The sequence below is a fragment of the Vulpes lagopus genome, chromosome 4 (genome assembly GCF_018345385.1).
Source record: "Vulpes lagopus strain Blue_001 chromosome 4, ASM1834538v1, whole genome shotgun sequence".
Lineage (NCBI taxonomy): Eukaryota > Metazoa > Chordata > Mammalia > Carnivora > Canidae > Vulpes > Vulpes lagopus.
Genome location: NC_054827.1, coordinates 46,250,383 through 46,266,195, shown reverse-complemented (window position 1 = coordinate 46,266,195; position 15,813 = coordinate 46,250,383). Strand labels below are relative to the sequence as shown.

Below are 15,813 nucleotides of genomic sequence, written 5' to 3'. Positions count from 1 at the left end.
TCCCCAGTGCCCCCGCGGCTCTCGTTGCGCCCCGACCGACCCCGCCTCCAGCAACCGGTGCCAAGGCCTCAGGCAGGCCCACCGCAGTCCGGGCATAGGGATCCCGGGAGCGGCCGCCAGGTGGCCTCTCCGCGCGCCAGGCCGCCGTGGGCCGCGAGGATTTGTGTCGGACGCGGCGGAGCCGCACTGCCCGTGGGCACGGAGGCGGGGGCGGGGGCGGGAGCCGGCTCACCGCACCTGCGCGCCCCAGAGCGTCTCCGGAGCCCCCGCTCGCTCGCAGCACCCCGCGAGTCCCGGCCCTGCCCCCGCCCCCGGGAGCCCCCCGGCGCCAGGTGAGGCCCCGCTGGCCAGGGCTCCGCCCTCCCGGGGTTCTTGCTTCCTGCCGCGGAAACTCTGCGCCCTTCGCCCCCTTTCTCTTCCTTCCCTGAGCCCCCCAGGCGGCTGGTTCGCATCCCGACTCAGGACGACCACTTGGGGAGCTTGGGAAGGTAGCACAAAGCACACAGGACACGGACGCCTGCGTCCCAAAGACTCTGGTGTAGTGGGTCTGGGGCTCCCCGAGGGAGGGTCACCGTGGGGGTGCACCGGGGGGGATCCCCTAGAAGACCTCGAACTCAGCCATCGGTTCCTGGCCCTCGTTTGAGGCCACACCGGCCTGTCACCTTCTCACCAGCACGCCTTTTCCAGGAGCCCCCTGGCTGGTAGCCCCCAGGGTGCATACTTTTAGTTTTGTCTTAAAAGGAATTCAATGTTGGGCAGCCCCGGGGGCTCAGCGGTTTAGCGCCGCCTTGGGCCCAGGGTGTGATCCTGCGGTCAGGGATCAAATCCCACATTGGGTTCCCTGCAGGGACCCTGCTTCTCCCTCTGCCTGTGTCTCTGCCTCTCTGTCTCTCATGAATAAATAAATAAAATCTTAAAAATAATTAATTCAATGTTTAGGATAGGCATCAGCTGACACAGACCGGAAGAATAGAATCTCCTTCATGGTGTAAAGGGGGTTCCTGAAAATAAACAATTTGGGAGCCAGGGCCGGAACCTAGGACCTAAGAGTTTCATTTTTCCTTCTAGGTGGGTAGCACTGGCCTGACCAGTCAGCTGTGACAGTTGGTGGCGGAGGCTGGGGTGGCAGTTTCTCGCCCCCCACTGACTACGACAGGGCCTAATAGCCAGTGGACAATGGTCAGGAACAAATGCAGGAAGCAACAAGTGGCCTGTCTGGGACAGGCGGGAGACTCGCTTGCAACCCCTACTTCCCTCCAGATCCTCACCACGGAGCAGGGTCTGGGACTCGTCGGCCACCCACCCACCCACCCCCAGAACACGATGGCCCTTGGGTCTTTGCAGGAGGGAACGCACCCGGTTCCAGACCCACAGGGAGCCCAGCAGCCAGCGACTGGCCCTTCCCTCCCCACCTGGTGCCTGAAATCACAGATGCCAGACAAGGTTCTCACTTTTCCGCATACTTTATTTGTTACAAACATACAATTTTAAATATAGACTGTAAAACTCCATTTGCAAAATCTATTGTAGGGAGTGCACACCAGCAGTAAGGATTCTTCAACTTTTTTCTCTGTTTCTGTCAGTTTTGCTAGTTAGTGGTCAACACGGGACCTGCCTGTTGCAGGCCTGTCGGAAGCTTCTGGCCGAGCTCACGTTGCGCTTTTGCAGCGGCCCTACTCGTCTCCATGTCTCTACACTGACTGGCACCCGAGCTTCCGCCTCCAGGCAGTGAGCGCAACAGCCCGTCTACACTCGCTTCTGAACGGTTTCCAGGAAGTGTGATTTCTGAACGGCACTGCACTTCACGGGCTTGTTTGAATGGCCCATGCAGCTGTTAAAGTGCATTCTTCTTTTAAAAAATAAGAGAAATAATCTTTACTCTTTAACCAAGGTACTTAGAAAATGAGCTTTTTTGGTCTCTCAGCAGATATTCCCAAGTTGATCCTATCGCTACAAATTTTAGTGTTCTATATACAAATATTTATAGGGTTACAGGTAGAGGGGACCTTACAAAATGAAAGGTGCAGCTTCTCTTGGAAGCAGTTCTACAAATTCATACACAGGAGTACACACATGGTTTACAACGCACAGGCATGTGGCTATTCAGACACCAAAGACACCCCCAACCCCCTTAGAAGTACCTAGTTGTCTGTCTACATCAGGAAGCTGTCTCCTGCCATCAAGATTTGGTTTGAAATTATTTAAATGACTTCTGCAGAGTCTCTACTGGCAGGACATCGGTCCCCACTTTGGAGTGAACCATCTAGTCTACAGAAGCCCCTGACGATTCTGACCGGCGGTGAGGGTTCCTACAGGATAGAAGATGTGCGGTCTACAAACGTCTAAGGAGACAAACACACTATGAGAAAGGGTCCTGGAGAAACATTGTCATGAAGGAGCAAAAGGATAAACCCCCACTAACTGTTCAAAGACACTGATAATCCTAGTTACCATTCAAATATTGATGATCATCGAGAAAAACCTCAAATACATTCTCCTGCTACCACAATGTATAAAACTAGGCTCTGAAGGGATGCCCTGTACTGTCTTAAAAATCACTTTTTGGGCTTTTGCTCCATCTGTTAGCTTCTAGGAATCCAGAAAGCTTTTGTGTGCAGAGGTGACACACGGAGCTGGGAGAAATGGGTTTGTGCTCGTGTCTGAGCGACGTACAAACAAAACTCCAAATCCCTACCACACAAATGTGCTTTGTGATGGAATCCTGTTTTGCAATCATCCTGGGCCTCTCCCTGCACTTGTATGTCCCTGAAAAGGGAATTTATAAAGAAGGAATATTCCACTTGCCCTTCTGTTTCCAACCAGGTATTTTCTGAACTAGCCTGACCCTATGACACGGGGTAAGGCTGGAGATGAATGTCTGCTGTCCGACTTACTCAAGGCAGAGACAAACTCGCATCGCCTGCAATCTGCTCGTGCGGAGGGAATGCGAAAGGATCTCTCTCTCTCTCTCTCTCTCTCTCTCTCTCGCTTGGGCGGCCCCACACATCAGCCCCCTACAGACAGAATCGGCCCTCTCTCATCCGTGTCAGTGGACATCTCACACGCGAGGCCCATGAGACTTGCTCCTAGACTCATGATTTCGCACTAGCCCAAAGTATGGTCATGCTCCTTCACCAAACCATCTGTTAGAATCACCTGGGGGGGGGGGGGGGAGACCACGTCTTTGCTTCAAATAAAGCTCTGTCCTCCTGTTAATAGGAGCCCCGCCGAGCAAGGAAAGTACCCAGGCGGCATCTGCAGATACCTTACTGCGGCTTTACTGACCCTGTGCGAATGTCCAACTCGAGGCGCAGGAGTCAGATTCTCAAAGGAAATGGAAAAGGTGGTGAATGGGGTGGTCACACAGATGGCATACTTCCTGTTTCCTCAGGGAGTATAGAATACATTCAAAAAAGTCTTACTTGGATCGAGGGGAATGGGTACCACCTGGGACTTGCCAGAGTCATAAGTCTTCATGATATACCTTTACTATTTTTTTTTCCAAATTGGATTATCATCCTGACAACTGGACATTTATTGAAAGAAGGGTCGAATCCATCAGCACTGAAATTACATTTTAAGACCAAGGGCTGGGGACAGGGACTTTAACCAGCGACCTGGGACATGCACTCACCGTCCCCAAGTGTGAGCTCTTGAAACTGGGGAGGGAGGGTGTAGAAAATCCATGACTTTGCTTTCCTAGATTTAGAAATCGGGGAAATGAAGTTCTAGTTTGCCATTTCCGCCCTCTAGCTACAATTTCAAAAGCGGGGCGCTGACGTGCACTTTTTAATTTTGTCTCTTTTTCTTAAGGTAAATGTGGTTTCTTTCTTTTCTATTTCCTATAAGCTATCCCCCCGGACCACCCATGTGCCCCACTACCCAGTTTGTTCAAGGAGGGGGAGTAACTGTTTAGGAAGACAACTCATGGACTTACAGTACTCTAAAACCAACCCTGAAAACTGATCATCTCATCCACTTAGTATAACTTCAGTGCTGTTGTTGACAGGGAAAAAAAAAGTTACCTTAAGGCTTAAGGGAAAGTAACTTATTAATTTGTGAATGCAGCATTATTTACTCTCCCATCGATTGGAAGCTAGCAGAACGCATTCTGGATCAATAATACAAACCTCCTAACATTAGCAAAGATTTCCACTCTTCTTACACAGAACAATATTCAAAAGCAGATTATCTAAGGGAGCCTGAGAAACCATGATCCACATCACACGAAGATCCCATGAATTTCATTATCAAAAAGTGCTTTATCTTTGAGAAATATGTCGGGGTTCAAATGGAAATATACAATGAAGATCACTCGACACTTTCTCAAGCGAATACAAAGTGGAAAAGGAGCAAGACGATGGGAGGCTCTGCTCTCTGAACAGGCCTCGTGCGTGTGACTTGTAGGGTGGATTACATTAAAATTGTTAAAGAGTTAACAGTGGGATTTTACACCACTCTCTACTCTAAAACCTGAGATTGGACACCAAAGCACTCAACTTTGTTACTTATCAGAGCAATTCTGATCCTTCCTAAAAACAGAAAACTCAATTGAATTGATAAAACCCCAGGGTCAAAACCATGAACTCTCCCCAGGCGGAAAGGAGACGGACCACTCGAGACTCGCGTACATCAGACACGAAGAGTGGTGCAGTGCGGAAGGCCTAGCTGAGTTACCTTCACACCCGCTAGGGTGCTTCCCTCCTTCCCTCCTACTGATCAAGGCCACGCTATTTGCAAATGAATATCTACTGAGAGATCAGTTGTGCATTGGACAAAGTACCGTAACTGGGTTAAAAATGAAAACAAAATTTACAGTGAAGAATACTTATGTGCATGGCTTACACACTCAAGCTTCTCCCTAAGGCATCCACCTCGAGAGCAAGGCGGACGCCGAGCAATAGTTACCTCTCGATACCTTGTGCAGGTCACTCTACCCTCCAGTAGAGCCGGTCAAGGTCACATGGGACAAAGCATCCTCAGCAACTACGCGCCTGAAGTGTGCAGCCGTTTACAGACCACTCAATATGAGGGCATTATTATAACCAGCCTCTTCTGCCCACAACCCTGCATTTTTCAGATAAGACAGGATAACTGTTTTGTTTTGAGAAATCTGAAGCTTGAGTTTGTATAAAAGACCTGCAATTTACTGTCAGGCGATGGAGGGGACGGAGGGAGCAGGAGGTGCCAGCTGCCTGCCCTGGAAGCCCCTCCAGCGGCCGGCAGCAAACAATGTGGAAAGTGACCTAACAAGTGGCCATGTGCGCGCCACGGCCACAGCCCTTCTGACCGACTACATGCCTCCCACGGCAGCTCAGGGTGTCTGCATTTCCCGTTTGGTTTCCACTTTGATTTTTTGGTGCCATACAGACTCATGTGGCGCTTTGTGCAGCATATGCACTGAAGGCTTTCCTTGCGGACTAGAAGTGCCACTCTGCTCAAGCAAGAGTGGGCACAATAGAAACCAGAAGGGAATAGCGGGGATCTCGCCACAGAGTTTCGCTCTTTTGATTCTGTTCCTGCAATCTAACTTCTCACATCCGGAACGGCCTGAGAAACACTCTACCAACGATCAGAAAAGGAATTTTCGTTCCCCGCTTCTTAGAAATTGGACTATTTTGAACACGTGATTAGCTGGGATGTTTGCCAAGGTTAAAAAAACAAGCCCTAAATCACTGTTCGTAGTAGAGGATGAAAACCAGAACAAAAAAATATTTGGATGTTTCCCAGAGTAATGCCATTTTCTGACTGGAATTAACAGATATTCTTTGCTAAGTGCTGTTTATGGACGAGTTCTGAGATACAGCCTCATTAACAGGCCGCATCGCACATCAAAAGAGCAGTCTCTGTGCTCGGATTTCTATTGCCCCAGAACAGCGAGTGGATGAGGGTCAGTGAAATGCTACAACTAATCCACACCCTTCTGTCATCTTCCTGCATTGAGAGGCCATGAACCACCCCCTGCAGGAGAAACAAACCTTTGAGATTGGTTAAGACTTAAACCCACCACTATGACGTTTACCACTTAATCTTACATAGGCAGGTCAAAATTTTAATATAAATTACTTTTTCCAACACATAGCTTATGCATTCTTTGCTCCTTTTTTTGGAGGATTCTCAAATTGATATCTAAAGATTTACATATGATATATTACTGTTATATGGTCTAATGACTAAGAAAATTTCTCTGGTAACCAAAGCTGATGCCATATATGGTAGTGTTCTTGGCATATACTCTATACGCCTCAGACCACTTCCACATTCTTTCTATTCAGCTAATTATAGCTTAGTAGCCACTGGTGAAGGATTGTGAAGACCCTGTCATTTCTACAGAATAGAAAGGCAAGGCTAGTTACTGCAATTCAGCCAAACAAAAAGAAAAGGAAAAAAAAAATACAACAACCCCTTCAAAAGGAGAGGTACTGCACCTTTGCAAAATTGAACTGGCTCACTGCAGCTGAGCAACAGAACCACCACTGAAGCAAGAACACGAGTTGGTCTGAACAGGAATTGTACACGGTCTGAAAATGAACAAGTCGTAGCAGTGAAATGAGAGCTGCGACCTGACTTTTCATTGCTGCCTCAAGGTTGGAAACTGCAACAGTTTCTGCAAACCTAACGCTAGCTTCGCGGCGCCCTTACGAAAACAATTTAGGGATTTGTTCTCCGCAGCAAAGAAATCAACACTCAAAACACATAGGTAAATACAGCAGGACATTATTGAAAACAGCTGCCTTGTGGTACAAAATACAGTACGAGTATATACGGATGTCATTAAAACATCAAAAATACTATTGCTCCCATACAATTTAGGAAACATTCTTTGCGACGGAGAAGGTTTTTTAAAAAAAGGAAAAGCTTTAAAAAAAATCTGTTTAAAAAGTCTACTGTGGAGAATGAGAGTAGAGAAATAGTCTGAAAAGGGCACCAATGTGTGTGGCTCTTCCACTTTTTTTTTTTAAAAAAAATCTAAGATCAACAGTATTCTGAATCATAATCTAATTTTTTAAAAAAGCCTAATTTTATGTACAGTTCTTTATCCTCCCTCTCAGCCACGATGCATGAAGATGATCTTTCCTAGATTACTTATTTCCCAATAAATACAAAAAAGATTGTATAGATTGAATAATACCAAACTCAGATAATAAAAGGGTATGCAATAAATTAAATGGCAGCTCAGATAAAGGGCAGGCATGCAGTTTAAAAAAAAAAAAAGAACAAAAAACGAAAAACAAAACAACTAAGATTGTGGAGGTGGGGTTACTTGCCTCCTGGTTGAGAAGGTGTCGCACAGAGAATACCTAAAAACTTTGGAAAGAACGTTAGCTCCCGTTCAATTCAAAGTCGCCTAGGTCTGTGACACTTCTAGGAATACCTTGTGATGGGGTGGGATTAACTTGATTAGTAAAAATCATTTCTACTGAAAATCCATTTAAAATATAGAAGAGGCGATCCTTCAAAACCCCAACTTTTATTCTTGAAAAACAGCTGGATAAACTGGTGAGAACCAGTTTGTTGAAATCTCAAGATGGTATAAAAAAATGCTTCCAGGACATAGTCAGCATTTGCACGTTCACTTCATCTCCATTCAGATGGATTTCAGCTTCCCAAGGGCACACTGCTCAAATCACTCATCCATCATTTGCCAACTTTGATTGGGAGGTACTGAAACAATGGATCGAGTTCTTAAAATTTTACTTTAAAAGAATAGATGATGCTGGAATTCTGGACCTGAGGATCTTTAGTATTGGAACAAATCCAGAGACGGAACTGAAGGTGGGTGAAGACCTCAGTTTTGGTTATTTCCAACTTCTCTGTGAGGACGTACATTCCATTAAAGCTCAGGCTTGTAGCCACACTGTTCCTTTTGTAGGTTATCTTCAAGTTTTATGGTTGAAAATCCAGCCAACCAGTGGCTCAAACAGCCCAATTAGCCATAATTCAGTGGCTAGTATGAAGCCACTACAGGGACCTGCTCTCATTCACCCGTAAGACATCTCTTGGTAACAACCTCCGTGTCTGGACACCCAGGGAGGGACTTCAGTGAGCAGCAACTAACCCACTCAAACAGTCCTCCTTGTGCTTGATGCAGGACTTTCGGTGCCTGCCTCAGCAACCCCCCAATGTAAAATTGCTCTCAGCTCCAGAAAAAAACATGGCCAGCTTCTAAAATCCTTTCCTAACAGACTGTAGTTGAAGGACTGACATCTGAATCCACTCGCATCCAGGAAGACAACTCCACAAAGAGACATGGACACTGGTCCAGGTTCCACGTGAAACCATTTTAGACAAAACGGGCCCATTTTGTTGCTATATTCCCTGGTGGCTTCTGGAATTCTTCTTTTGCCCTATCCGTGGTTATTTAAAGTCGTGCTCCTTTTCCGAAAACCTGTACCCTCAGAAATGGACAAAGGCCAAGGCCTCGGTCTTCTCAGGAATTCCACGGAAACCTAGATCCTAGAGGCTGATTCAATGGAGGTGAAGAGACCCACCCCCCCAGCAGGGAGGTCCGGAGATGTTGTCAGGCCAGGACACCTAGGTGGAACACAGACGCTGCTGTCATGGACCGGCCTGGGGAAGGCCAGTGTCCCCTGGGCACGGGCGGCTCTGTCCCCTGCACGGCTAGCCTGGGTTGGGGTGGTGGTGGTGAAGAACCCCAGCTGCAAACTACGGAAGCTGAGACGATTTTGCTCAGGTTGTCTCCTTTCTGCGGGCTGCTGTCAGTGCCTTGGAACTTTGCTGCTTTTCTCTAATTGTCTGCGACTGTTCTTTTTGTGGTTATTTCTCTTAATTAACTGTATTGTTTTTTAACTGTGTGTTCTCCCGACGGGGCCTCCTTGCTCCGCCTCCACCGGCTCCCTGGGGACGAGCAGGAAGGGGACTCCGCGGCGGCCCCGGGGACAGGGACGGCGGGCGGGGGTGGGGGGGGCCCGGCGGGGAAGCGGCGCTTCAATCCTCGTCCACCTCCTCGCCCTCCGACTCGTCCCCGCCGCGGCGCTCGTACAGCTTATCGCGCTGCCGTTCCTGGATCTCCTTCATCTCGTCGGCGTACCGGCAGAAGGCGCCCCCGAACTTGCCCCAGGCCTTGAAGGGCACGGTGATGGCGTTCCGGTAGGACGGCTTCACCTCGCTCACGCGCAGGAACACGCCGTACTTGTTGCAACCCACGTCGAAGAAGAATCGCTTGGAGTCCACGGTGATGGACGTGCCCTCCGGGAGCTCTCCGTACAGGCCGCCGCCCGCGCCCCCCGCGCCGCCGCCCGCGCCCCCCGCCAGCTCGTCGTCGTCGCCGCCGTAGTCGTCGATGAGCTTGGCCAGCGCGTCCCGGAACTCGATGAGGCCCTGCGCCGGCAGCGCGATGGTCTGGCCGCTCTGCAGGCCGCCGGGCCCCGGGCCGCCGCCGCCGCGGTTCACCGTCTGGCGGATGCGCAGGAAGCGGCCGCGCTGGTTCTCCTTCAGGTCCAGGTAGTACTTGCGGTTCTCGCGCACCAGGAACTCGCTCTTGAGCGCGCGCCGCGGCCCGCCGCCCTCCTCGGCGCCCGCCGCCGCCGCCGCCACCTGCTCGGGGCTGCTGGGGCCCAGCTGCGCGTAGTGCTCGATGAAGTCGCCCAGGTAGTCGCGGAACTCGGCGGCCACCGCCATGGACAGCGTCAGGCGGCTTTTGGAGCCCCCCGCGCCCACCTCGGCGATCTTCAAGAAGCGACCCTTGGCGTTCTGTTTCACGTCCAGGTAGAAGCGCTTGTTCTGGATGTCCAGCCGCTTCGAGGCTAGCTCCTGCGTCTCCTGCTCGCCGCCGCGGGCCACGGGCTGGAAGCCGCCGGGCCCGCCGCCGCCGCCGCGTTCGCTACCGCTATCGCCGTCCGCCATCTTCTCGGCCGCCGCCGCTGCCGCGCCTCGGCCGCCGCCGCCGCCGCCCGCCGCGCTCGCGCCCGCCCTCCGCCCTGCGGCTCGCTCTCCGGGGCCCCCAGCCTCGCCCGCCGGCCGCTCACGCGCTCCCGCCGCTCATCGCCGGCCGCCGCCGCCGCCGCCCCCCATCGCCCCGCGCTCCGCCCCGCCACTTCCGCCGAGCTCGCGCCAGCTTCCGGCGCGCACCCCCTGACGCCACCCGCCCCGCCCAAACGTCCTCGCGGCTGGAAGCGCCGCGCTCGGCGGAGGCGGCGGCGGCGGGGCGCAGGACAGTGACGTCACAGCGAGCGGCGCGCTGGGAAGGGGAGAGCGTCCGGGCTGGGAAGGGCGCGGGAGGGTGCGGGCGTGGCGGTGTGCGTGCCTTCGCGGTCGCGGGCCTCCTGGGTGCTAGACTTGTTAACACAAGCGTTCTCCCTCGTAGGCACAGGTGCCTCAGGGCAGCGGGGCACGGACGGGGGAAGCCGGGGCCGTCCGTGTTCGGAACAAAGCTGGCCTCGTAGCGTTGCTGGGCAACGGCCCGGAGCGGCGCTGCGTGGTCCGTGGGCGCGGTGACGTCATCGCGCGAGCGGGTGGGCCCCGGGCGGGCGGGGGCCTGTGGGGCCGCGGCACCCCCCAACCCCCGCCGGCCGCCCTGCCTCCCCCGACGCCTTCGGGCTCCGCGGGGCCGCCCGGGACCCTGCCCCCCGTGTGTCTGGGAGCACATGGCGCCTGGGCTTGGCCCCGCTTCTGCTTCGGCACCTGTGAACCACGTCCTCCGCTGTTTAATCCCGGGCTGTAGTGTATTCTGGTGCAGGCGGGGAAGCGGGGAATCTAAAGTATTTCCTTCGAGGGGTCAAGTGTCCCGGGACCATGTGTTGGCCACGGACAGACCCCGACAGGTGCGGACGGATGTAGATTATTTTGGGCGGAGGAAACACCAGTTCTCGGATGGCGACAAGCCTGGTTTGTCTGGAGCCCAGGCCCTGCGTGGGGGATGGGGGACACGGGGGGGGGCGGCCCTTCGTGCAGGCCTTGACCTCCGGGGGGGCTTGGAGCTGCGGGCAGGGTTGTGCGGACCTGGGCGCAGCGTGCGTGCCCTGTCCGTGTGGGAGAGCGCCTGGGGTGCGACGTGCGTGCCCTGTCCGTGCGGGCGGGGACCCGGGGGCGCGGTATGCGTGCCCTGTCCGTGCGGGAGGGCACCTGGGGTGCGGTGTGCGTACCTTGTCCCTGCAGGAGGCAAGCTGTGACCGAGGGCAGCCTGGCTGCTCCTCCAGGACGCAACAGCTGTGCACACCCAAGCGAGCAGAGAGGCTGGAGGTGGACGGGAACTATGGGGTCTTTGGGACCAGAGAAGCATAAAGATTTCAAAAGCGGAGGATCCGTGGGTGGCTCAGCGATTTAGCGCCTGCCTTTGGCCCAGGGCGCAATCCTGGAGTCGCGGGATCGAGTCCTGCGTCGGGCTACTGGCGTGGAGCCTGCTTCTCCCTCCTCCTGTCTCTCTCTCTCTCTCTCTCTCTCTCTCTCTCTCTATCATGACTAAGTAAATAAATAAATTTTTTAAAAAAATTAAAAACCGGTGTTGGTTTCACAGCGCTCCAGGCTGCTGGTGAGGACCCGCTCTGGAGATAGTAGGGAGCACTACACAGAGTGGGGATCCCCACCCACACGGGTTAGGGGCTCCTCCCCCGCAGCTCAATCCCTGCTGCACAAGTGGCGAGTTTCGGCACATTTTTGGAACATCACATTCTTTCCGCAGAAGTTTATTTCGTCTCAGTGGCCTTAAGCACCTGCTGTGGTTGCCTTTTGGCAAATCCCACACAAGTGAGAGCCGGCCCAAGCGTCAGGCGGCATGTTCAACCGGAGGAGCTGGCGTGCTGCCCTCAGGGCTACGCGGGCAGCCCAGCCCTGGAGCCAGACGAGCTAAGTCAAGCAGAGGGGCAGCGGCTTGGGAGTCACAGGCTGACCGGTGGAGCTGATGTCCGGTCCCCAAAGCTGAGCTGGAGGGTGCAGGGGCAGCAGACTGGCGGGCCCGGCGGCAAGCACCCCACACTGCCATTCTTCCTGGCCTTGCTGTACCCTGCCCTCGGGGCCTGGAGCCGACAGGTGCTGAGGTGACAGGTGCTGGGCGTGCCCGAGCAGCGCGGCTCGAGGAGGCCGAGCTGGGCAGCGGCTCTGTGCGGTTCTCACACCGCTGCTTGGGTGTCTGTCCTGTGGCATGAACGCGGGTGGGGAAGGACTGCCTCGCAGAGGCCTGGGGCGGCGCCGAGGCTGTGCAGGTGGCGACGAGCGCAGTGGCCCAGAGTGGCCAGCACGCGGGCAGAGGGAAGGGCCGCTCTGGCGGGCAAGCAGGGAGCGGTCGGGGGACCCAGGGCTTCTGGGGGAGGACGGAGGATGGGGTCGTTGGCCAAAGGCTGCACCTGCTCCGGGGGCGAGTGAGGCTGCCTGCTGAGGAGGGGCTCGGGTGCGACTAGGAGCCCCGGAGCAGCTGGTCTGGCTGAGACAGGCACAAGCACGCAGCTTGCTCCGGCCGCTGCGGGCAGCTGCCACTGGGCGGGGGGTGCGTATGGCGGCAGGCCTTGCCAGGGCCAGGAAACGGGCGAGGGACAGCGCTCCGTGGCCTCAGATGACCGCCTCTTCTCCCCTTTCCCGCCCCCTATTATTGTTCTTATTAAGCTTAAAATGGAGCCAGGAGGGTTCAAGAATAGCACTCTTGATCCACAGCTCCCAGACATCAGTATGTTAGCACATTTGTTTCCTCTCTTTCTTCTTCCCCCTAGAACCCTCTGAGGATAAGCTGCAGACGTGGTGCCCTGGTGTTGAGGGGCGGCCCTCCTGCAGGTGCTGGCACCCACCTCTCGGCCCGCACCCTGTGCCAGATGCGCCTCCGCGTGACAGTCTTCATCACAGCTTCCAGCTGGCATTGTGTCGAAGCCTCCAGTGACATCTTGGTTTGCTGTTCATGCACGAGCAAAAGAGATTGCCTCATCCAGGCCTGGCAGCAGGCCCACACCTGCTGTCATTCGGGAGATTTTTGTCTCCTGTGAGGTAGAAAACCGATTCCTTGCTCAGGTGTTGAGTTCCAGGCAGAGTTTCTAGCCTTGGGGCTTATGGTTCAATGCAGTCACTGTCCAGGATTTGTAGGTGCTCTTGAGCACTCCCAGAGCCTGGTGGACAGCTCTAAGCATACTAGTCAGGCCCCGTGTACCCAGTGCTTACCAGTGCTGCCACACAGCCATGGGAGCCCCAAGAGAGGCGTCCGTCCCTCTTGGGAGCACCCAGTCTCCACTGCCCAGTGCTTGGTGGCAGCCAGGGCTTCACAAGGGCGTCACTCTGGCTTCCACTCTGAATGGCCTCCCTGGGTAGTGAAGAGGCTGTGCGTGCAGATGGCGAGCTCCGGAGTGGCCTTGCCCTCTCTTGCTGGCTGTGTGCAGACGTACCCCACAGGCTCCCTGTTCTGTAAAGACTCAGCGTTGGGTTGAGAGCACGTGCACATAAAACCCAGAATTACTTTTGTCTTTGGGGGAAATTATGTTTGTTGGACAAGAGAGATGAAACCCCCAACAGAACAGCCTCAAAAAGAACAGGATCATGGGGGATCCCTGGGTGGCTCAGTGGTTTAGCGCCTGCCTTTGGTCCAGGGCACGACCCTGGAGTCCCTGGATCAAGTCCCACGTCGGGCTCCCAGCATGGAGCCTGCTTCACCCTCCTCCTGTATCTCTGCCTCTCTCTCTCTCTCTCTCGTCTATGTCTATCATAAATAAATAAATAAATATTAAAAAAAATAATAATAACAGGATCATGGGCATCCCAGGTGGCTCAGTGGTTTAGTGCTGCCTTCAGTCCAGGGTGTGATCCTGGGGTCCTGGGATTGAGTCCCATGTTGGGCTCCCTGCATGGAGCCTGCTTCTCCTTTTGCCTGTGTCTCTGCCTCTGTGTGTGTGTGTATGTCTCTCATGAGTAAATAAATAAAATCTTAAAAAAAAAAAAAAAGAACAGGATTCCAGGGCACCTGGCTGTTGCAGTCCATAGAGCATGTGACTCTTAGTCTCAGGGTTGTGAGTTCAAGCCCCACTTTGGCCCTGGTGCCCACTTAAAATAAAATTGGGGAGCCTGGGATCCCTGGGTGGCGCAGCGGTTTGGCGCCTGCCTTTGGCCCAGGGCGCGATCCTGGAGACCCGGGATCGAATCCCACATCGGGCTCCCGGTGCATGGAGCCTGCTTCTCCCTCTGCCTGTGTCTCTGCCTCTCTCTCTCTCTCTCTCTCTCTCTCTCTCTGTGACTACCATAAATAAATAAAAAAAAAAAAATTAAAAAAAAAAATTGGGGAGCCTGGGTGACTCAGTGGGTTAAGCATCTCTTTTTTTAAAAAATTTTTTAAAGATTTTATTTATTCATGAGAGACACACAGAGAGAGAAAGAGAGAGAGAGGGGCACAGATCACAGGCAGAGAGAGAAGCAGGCTCCATGCAGGGAGCCGGATGCAGGACTTGATCCCGGGACTCCAGGATCATGCCTTGGGCTGAAAGCAGCACTAAACCACTGAGCCACCTGGGCTGACCAGCATCTGACTCTTGATTTCAGCTCAGGGCTTGATCTCAGGGTCGTGAATTCATGCCCTGCATTAGATTCTGTGCTGAGTATGGAACCTTCTTAAAAAATAAAGTAAATTCAGGGATCCCTGGGTGGCGCAGAGATTTGGCGCCTGCCTTTGGCCCAGGGCGCGATCCTGGAGACCCGGGATCGAATCCCACATCAGGCTCCCGGTGCATGAAGCCTGCTTCTCCCTCTGCCTGTGTCTCTGCCTCTCTCTCTCTCTCTCTCTCTGTGTGTGTGTGTGACCATCATAAATAATAAATTAAAAAATTTTTTTAAAAAAGTAAATTCAAAAATAAATAAATAAATAAAAAACAAAAATAAATTCTTAAAAAACGAAAAGGGAAGAGGATCCCTAGAAATGGAACAGTCAGAGGTTTTAATAGCTGGTTATGCACAAGCTGGTCTGGGGAGGCCATAACTAGCGTCACTCGTGCCCTGAATGGAGGGCAGCCTCTCCTGGTGGACAGCAGGACGTGAGGAGCCCCCCACAAATGCTTGGGGACACGTTTGCCCTTTCCTAGCGAGCCTACATCACCTGAGGTCTTTCCATAGAGCCAGACAGCACCCGTCTGGCTGCTCATTCCATCCAGAAAGTCCTAGGGTTTTGCTCTTGCCCTAGAGCTTCCTGAGGATTTTGCTTCTGCCTCCTTTGTACTTCCCAGAAAGCTGTCTGGTTCAGCACCAGGCCCCTCCCCCGGTGAGTCCATCTGCTCCTTGCTCAGCCAGACAAGGGGCCCCCTGAGGTTCTACACAGAGCACAGAGCAAGGCCACAGGATCGGGGGCCCTGGGGGTGGAGATTGAAATAGACCCCGTGACCTTGGATTAGAGTGTGAAGTACCAGTTCAAGTTGTGGTTTCGTGACCCGAACAAGCGTGCGCACCTGCACACACGACAGACACGCACAGGTGCAGACATGCAGCAGTAGGTGCATACAGACCTGTATGTGGGCACCTGTATGATGCCTGTCCCCTAGAAGCAGCAGGCACACCCAGCACCCAGAGCTTGGGTTCCTAACTCCCCTCTCTGCTGGAAGGAACCAGAGCTGCCCAGAGAAATGCCGAGCTCCAGGCCTGGAGGACAGCCTAGCACAGGCTGAGCCTAGGGAGTCCTTTGTCCGGTGGCAAGTGCTCAGATACAAGGGGGCTGTGTCGAAAGGTCGCTCTGGCTGCCTAGATCCGGAGCAGCAGAAGCATCGGAGGGTGACAGCAACGGGTCATAAGCCATTGATTAAGGTGAGGATCCATGTAACCTGACGACACGGATAAACGAATGAGAGAAAGAGCGCTTCCGTACGGTGGCAAGGCCAGTGACCAGGAAGAAAAGATGCGATT

At 53.6% G+C, this 15,813-nt stretch overlaps 2 protein-coding genes across 2 annotated transcripts; one reads left to right on the top strand and one right to left on the bottom strand.

Moving 5' to 3' along the window:
- Positions 1-1,447: 1,447 nt before the first annotated feature.
- PURB (purine rich element binding protein B) lies at positions 1,448-9,981 on the bottom strand. The gene has a single exon (XM_041751615.1). It carries the CDS (start codon positions 9,865-9,867, stop codon positions 8,950-8,952), a length of 918 nt encoding a protein of 305 aa, XP_041607549.1. The 5' UTR covers positions 9,868-9,981; the 3' UTR covers positions 1,448-8,949.
- A 1,075-nt stretch (positions 9,982-11,056) lies between these two features.
- On the top strand, positions 11,057-13,575 carry LOC121488722. Its single transcript, XM_041751055.1, has 3 exons — positions 11,057-11,090; positions 11,642-11,988; positions 12,663-13,575. Exons 1-3 carry the CDS (start codon positions 11,057-11,059, stop codon positions 12,927-12,929), a joined length of 648 nt encoding a protein of 215 aa, XP_041606989.1. The 3' UTR covers positions 12,930-13,575.
- The last annotated feature ends 2,238 nt before the right edge of the window (positions 13,576-15,813 follow it).